The sequence below is a fragment of the Miniopterus schreibersii genome, assembly GCF_964146895.1.
Source record: "Miniopterus schreibersii genome assembly, chromosome: 16".
In the NCBI taxonomy this organism is placed as follows: Eukaryota; Metazoa; Chordata; class Mammalia; order Chiroptera; family Miniopteridae; genus Miniopterus; species Miniopterus schreibersii.
The window spans coordinates 23,396,488-23,403,037 of record NC_138116.1 but is presented as its reverse complement, the minus strand read 5'-3'; the positions used below and the strand labels follow the sequence as shown (position 1 = coordinate 23,403,037).

At 44.1% G+C, this 6,550-nt stretch overlaps 1 protein-coding gene across 4 annotated transcripts; it reads left to right on the top strand.

Moving 5' to 3' along the window:
- Window positions 1-73: 73 nt before the first annotated feature.
- PTGES3L (prostaglandin E synthase 3 like) lies at window positions 74-6,497 on the top strand. Of its 4 annotated transcripts, none has more exons than XM_081161363.1 (8): window positions 80-483; window positions 800-960; window positions 1,067-1,133; window positions 1,239-1,337; window positions 3,273-3,362; window positions 4,035-4,088; window positions 5,095-5,122; window positions 5,308-6,497. In XM_081161363.1, the coding sequence occupies exons 2-8, from the start codon at window positions 893-895 to the stop codon at window positions 5,313-5,315; spliced, it is 414 nt and encodes a 137-aa protein (XP_081017489.1). In that variant the 5' UTR covers window positions 80-483; window positions 800-892; the 3' UTR covers window positions 5,316-6,497. The 4 variants fall into 4 exon arrangements, with proteins under 4 accessions (XP_081017488.1, XP_081017489.1, XP_081017487.1 ...); XM_081161361.1 differs by having other exon boundaries at window positions 86-483; window positions 847-960; XM_081161362.1 differs by lacking the exon at window positions 5,095-5,122 and having other exon boundaries at window positions 74-483.
- The last annotated feature ends 53 nt before the right edge of the window (window positions 6,498-6,550 follow it).

Sequence of the window (6,550 nt, the reverse complement as noted above, 5' to 3'; positions counted from 1 at the left end):
GCTGCCATGGCAACGGCGGGCAGGCTGGGAAACTCGAGGAGCGGGTGGGCGGGGCTCAGACGTCACCGAGTTCGTCACCGAGGGCGGGCTTCCGCAGGGATTTAATTCGGGCCAACAATTTTTTTATTGAGCGCCTATTGTGAATCAGGCACTGAATGTACTAAGCGTTGGAGAAACAGGTGTATGAAGCCGGGGACAAGTCATTCCGTGTGTACCTTGCCCTGGTCCCAGAGGGCGGGCCGTCTCTTCCCAAAGCTGTACATTTCTGGGCACCGGAGATGTGAAGGGCTGCAGGGATTGTTTTCCCACAGTCTCTCCGGAGCGTGGCTCCCTTGGGTGTAGGGCCAAGTTTCTCCTGCCTCTAAAACCTTCCACCAACCATATAAGGAAAGGCAGCTGCTGGGGGCGTCACCAGGATCTAAAGATAGCGGCCCCCGCCTCGGACTCCTAACGGCACCGGGCTGCGGGAGCCGCCATGGCACGGTGAGTGGTCCCGGCCGCCCTTTTCTTTTTAGATTCCTTGCCCCACATTTTCTGGGCGCTCTAGGTTCGGTGAAGTCCCATGGGAACCCCAGGCCCCAGGTCTCTAACTTTGGGGTGGTGAGGGGCAGTGTGACTCAGTGGTCTCCATAATCCCCTACCTCTCCATTCTCACACTTATTCTTTCCAGATTCACCCTCACCACACCCCCCCATTACCATAACTCCCATTCCACCTCCTTCTGTCTCATTTTGACAGGGCTGTAGCATAAAATATCCCTATATTTTCCCCTCCTTCCATCTTTCCCAAATGCTCTCAGTCTTCCCTCTCCCACCTCTGTGAAGCCCCACATCAACTCCTCTTCAGGCAGCATGCCCGGACCCTGTGGTATGACAGGCCCAAGTATGTGTTCATGGAGTTTTGTGTTGAGGACAGCACCGATGTCCACGTGCTCCTAGAAGACCACCGCATTGTGTTCAGGTAATGGCCTCCCCTTTGTAAAGCCTGGCTTCCTGGGAACCTTTCCCTTCTCCTAATGTCCCTGCACTGAGCCTCCCACATCTTCTCAGCTGCATTATCTCCTCAGCTGCAAGAATGCGGATGGAGTGGAGTTGTACAATGAGATTGAGTTCTATGCCAAGGTGAACTCCAAGGTAAGGATGGGGTGGGACAGTAAGGTTTGGATGGGAAGGCTGCATGGGAAATGGGAGATTTCTTTTAAACCTCAGACTCTAAGAATGAGGCTCTCTCTGTGGCAGGACTCCCAGGATAAGCGCTCTGGCCGCTCCATTACTTGCTTTGTGAGGAAATGGAAGGAAAAAGTGGCCTGGCCCCGGCTCACCAAGGAGGATATCAAGGTAAGGAGTGACCTGGTCTTTCTCCTGTGCTCTGTATCCATGTCCGCAGGTACACAAGTGAGGTCTGGGAATCACCCTTGCCTCCTTTTCTGCCAACATTGATCATTCACCAGGTCCTGCCTGTTTGACTACCTGGATAGTATTGAATCTGTTACTTCATTTCTTCCTAATTCAGGCCTCATCCATCATTGGGTTTGTTGCATATTTTCAGCCCCACCCCCCAATCTGTCTAATGCATCTCTCCCATTATCTGTCTAAAACACACATTTAAGCCCTGGCGGGTGTGAGCATTGTCCCATGCACCAAAAGGTTGCAGGTTAGATCCAGGTCAGGGCACATGCCCAGGTTGCAGACTCCATCCCCAGTAGGGGGCATGCAAGGAAGCAAACCAGTTGATGTTTCTCTCTCTTCCCCTCTCCCTTCCTCTCTCTCTCAAATCAATAAAAACATTAAAAAAAATAAAACACACATTTGACCCTGTCACTCCCCTACTTAAGACGCTCTAGTGGCTTCTTTTCTCCTAGAGATTGTAAGTTGGCCATCTGCTGGTTGGATCTGGCTCTCAAGTTTATTTTCACAGTTTTCACAGTGTTAAAGATTATTTTGATTGGTCCCTAGCTGGTTTTGCTCAGTGATTAGAGCATCAGCCCACAGACTGAAGGGTCCCAGGTTCGATTCCAGCCAAGGGCATGTACCTTGGCTGCAGGCTCCATCCCTGGCCCAGGTTGTGGCGGGTGCTCGAGGGTAACTAATAGATGTGTCTCTCTCACATTGATGTCTTTCTCTCTCTCTCTCTGTCTTTCCTTCCATACACTCTGAAAAGCAATGGGAAAAATATCCTTGGGTGAGGATTAAAATAAAAATTATTTTGAAGTTTTGATTAGTTGCTGACATATAAAAATGTGGAGATTTCACCTACAAATACGGATTATTAGCTTCTCCCCAAAAATGGAGATTTTGGCCACACTGGTCTAAAATTCCCAATTGCCTAGAGTTGGAACTTTAAATGGGACATGTGGTCCACCTCAGTTTACTCCTTTTCATTATCTTCATGACTCTTTCAGGCATTTGAACTCATAACTTCTGCCCTTTAGGTTGAAATCCAAGCACCATACCGTGATATATAAGATGATGACCTGGCTATTCCTCCCTCTGCAGCTTTATATCCCGTTACTCTCTCCCTCAAACTTCACATTCCAGCCACAGCAAACAGCTTGCAGCTCTTTTGCACACATCAGGCTGTTTCTCAGTTTTGTACCTTTACTCAAGCTGTGCCTTCTTCCTGGAAGCCTTGATCATCACCACCACCTTCTCCTACCTAACCCCTGCTCATCCTTCAAGGCCAGGACTCCAGGAAACCTGGGTTCCCAAGATATCCCCTACATAACCTCCTACCATCCTTTTCACACTGTATTATAATGGTTTATTTACATTTCCCTTCCCCATTTGCTTCTTGATGGCTGGGACTATGTATTAAACATTTTTATAATCCCTGTGCCAATCTCAGAGTCTAACCCATAGTATCTGTTCAATAAATATCTTTTAAATGAATTAGTGAATAACTTCTTTCTCTGTCTAAGTGTGGGAACTTGGAACATGGATCTTGAAAGCTTGGCCCTGTCTTGCTTTGTTGACTCTATGATACTTTATGACACAGTTATATTTCTGGATGTGTTATCTTCCTAGCCAATCTGCTCTTGGAGGGCAGAATTTCTATGCTTTTCCATCTCCTACAAATCCTGGCATTTTGTTTAGTAGGCTCTTGGTAAGTCTTTATGGATGATGATGATGACATGGCAGCCTGGAGGTGGGGTTACTCAAAGTGGTGCTGTTGGGAAGACCACTCCCACTGACCTTCCCCAAGCATGCTCCTGTGCACAGAACCACACTTCTGCTACCCTCCTGGCCTGTCACTCTTTGTGCTTTCTCTTGCAGCCAGTGTGGTTGTCTGTGGACTTTGATAACTGGAGAGACTGGGAAGGGGATGAAGAGGTGGAGCTGGCTCAGGTGGAACATTATGCAGAGGTAATGCCACTTCCTGCCCATCTTGATCATACTGTGTATCCCTGCACACATTTCTCTGCAGGATTGTCATCAGGGCTGGGCAGAGATATATGAGCTCCTTAGACTGACTGCTCATTGGTGCTGATATTCTTTACATATTTTGTGCAATGTTTATGGAGCAGGGTTGGGAAAAATGAATATTCTATTAGTGAAATTGTATACATAGATTCACTCACTATTCATAGAGTAGAGCCTGTGTTCTGAAAAAAGTTTGGCAAAACCTTTTCCTATTTTTCTGTAATTTTTGTTCTTTCTTGTGTGTGTGTGCATGTGTGTACATGCACCCACGTGTGTGTTTGTATTGAGCCAGACAATTTCATGGGAAGCTCAAACTAAGCAGTACAAAATTCACATTAAAGGATTACTATTTCCCAATAAATTACTTGGTTTCAGAATTTTAGTACTAGTTATTCAAGTTGCAAAAACACTAGCAGATCCTGACCTGGATTAGTAAGGAGGGTGGTCTGTGTGTGTTTAAATTTTTTAAAAAGGGATCCATTTACTTTTCTCTAACTCATTCCACTGATCTGTTAGGGCCTTTAAAGAGAGGGCAGTTGTCTGGCTGGGACCGTTCTCCTATGGTCCATCAGTATGTGGGTTGCTCTTCTCCCTTGTGACTGCTTTTCCCTTTAGCTTTTGCAGAAAGTCAGCACCAAGAGACCTCCCCCTGCCATGGACGATCTGGATGTAAGTAAGGCCTGCCCCTCAACCCTTCATTCAGTTTCCTTTTTGCTCTTAAAAATAAGATACTAGAAAGCTCCTGTCTCAGTCCCTAGCACACAGCAGTTCTCAATACATGTTGGCCAAATTTGATTTTTTCTTTTAGCCAAATTTGAATTTGATACAGGAGGGAGAATGTTCTTCTCCAGGCTTTGGAAAAACCACCCCAGCAAGTGCTCTCCCTCTTGAGAGCACACCGGAGCCTTTACTTTCCTCTCTTCTTCCCCCCCAGGCATGCTACTTTTACCTTTCTCTCTTTCTCCTAAGCTCCAAGGGCCCTTCTTTTGCCTCTGTAACTTGTTTCCTGAATCCATTTATTTTATTTTATTTTTTATTTTAATTTAATTTTTTAAATGTTTTTATTGATTTCAGAGAGAGGAAGGGAGAGAGAGAGATGATGGAAATATCAATAATGAGAGAGAATACTTGATCAACTGCCTCCTGCATGCCCCCTGCTGGAGATCTAGCCTGCAACCCCTGGCATGTGCCCTGACCGGCAATCAGTGACCTCCAGTTTCATGGGTTGATGCTCAACCACTGAACTACACTGGCCAGGCCTGAACCCATTTCTTCTATGGCTCACGTCTACCTCTCTTACTTTCTACATAAACTTTTGCATATAAAAAAAAAGAAAGAAAAAGAAAACCCTAGCAAGACCCTCCTCATTTTCATCTCTCCCTCTGCTTCTCCATCCTAGAGCAGATCTGGCCCTGTTGACTATCTTTACAGTTGTAAGGAGCAGCAGCATTAATTGATATCCTGAAACTAAATGATAAATGACACAGTGCTGTTTAGTGAACACTAGTGGTTTATTTTATTTTCCAAAGTTTAAATCCTTCCATAGTAGCCTCACAAGAAGTTGTGTGACTCAGAAAATCACAAAAGAAAACTTGGAAAGCAGAAGGGACTGAACAGTGAACACAAATGTTCACTCTTTCCATACTCTACAAGTACTTTCATCTTTTTTTTCTAGGATGATTCTGACAGTGCCGATGCAACAAGTAATTAACTTCTGCGAAGCAGAGCTGGGGAGGAAGCTGTGGCTATCTTCCAGTCATTCTGACAAGCCAGAGCCTGGGCTTTTGTCCAGCTCTTTGGCTGTGTACCATGGTCCTCTGGGATCTCAGATCTTTCCTTGAAGCTCTTAATTAAGGGTCCTCCTTCATGCTTTATTTTTCCCTCCTAGGTACTTGACTATGGCTGCAGCATCAAATGGCAAAATAGCAGAGAAGTAGACCGGTGGGACTGCTGACTTCCTACCAATTAGCTATCATCTCCGTGTTTGGGCTCCCTTGAGTATTTGAGCATGTGTGTGTATGAGGTAGAGCAAAAGCCAAAGAAGCAGCATATAGATTATAATAAATCTCTAGGAACTGGTCTGTCTCTTTCCTGCTTGTATTTCTTCCTCCTGGAGGCAAGCCTCTTCTCCCTCTATAGTTTCTCTTTAAGGGAGGGGGCAGGAGTGGATGTCAGAGATCCTGGCCCTCATTGCTCGAGAAACCAGCCTTTCCCTATGTGGCTAATACTGCCACCCCTAGAACCAGCCAGAAACCCACCTCAGCTTCCCGCACACTCCAGAATCTCTTTATACTTTTAAAGGTGGCATTAGTTCTTTAAGAAAAATACTGCTAATACAAAGTTATATTTGTATTATGTTTTACAATTTACTATTTTCTCTTTAAAATTTTTTGAATGTCCTATGGACCCTATAAAATGATTAGTCTTTTCTTCATAGGTAATCAAACAGGTTACAATAAGTGGCAAAGTTGGAACTTGAATTTGTATAGCATGTCCCCTTATCCACAATTCTGAAATATGAAAATTCCTGAAAACCAACAACAACAAAAATTGACACCAAAACTCATTTGACAGCAAAACATGACCTAAAATGATGTGAGGCTATTTATAGTCTGTTTATTCCATTTAGTGTATTTATTTCTCATAAATATTAATGATTTTGATTACATGATATTGCTCCTGAGTTCCAAATGGAGTGTGTTAAGTAACACATGGAGTATGCTCTCCATTACTTCCTAAAATCTGAAAAATCCTAAATTCTGAAACATCTGGAGTCTTCAGGCTATTTATTAGTTAATTTGAAAGAGCAGAAAGTAAATTAACTTTAACTTTGAAACGGTTCAAAGTTTTAAGGCATTGACTGCAGTTTGTTAACTTCTCTTAACCTCTGTCTACACTGTCCCAATTCGGTAGCACTCGTCACATGTGGCGCTTGAATTGTGGCTAATCTGTAATGAGATGTGAGTGTAAAATAGACCAGGTTTCGAAAATTTTATACTGGAAAAAGTTTATTTTTATGTGCCTATTACATGATGAAAAATTCTGGATATACTGATTTAAGTAAAATGTGTTATTGACAAACGTGGCTTGCATTATTTCTGTTGCGCACGCTGTCGAGTATCCAAACCGGT

Bases quoted from the DNA above. Each gene is read 5' to 3' on its own strand.
- PTGES3L (XM_081161360.1), top strand. The intron at 961-1,066 runs GTAATGGCCTCC...TTATCTCCTCAG, and splicing joins GACCACCGCATTGTGTTCAG to CTGCAAGAATGCGGATGGAG. The intron at 1,134-1,238 runs GTAAGGATGGGG...TCTCTGTGGCAG, and splicing joins ATGCCAAGGTGAACTCCAAG to GACTCCCAGGATAAGCGCTC.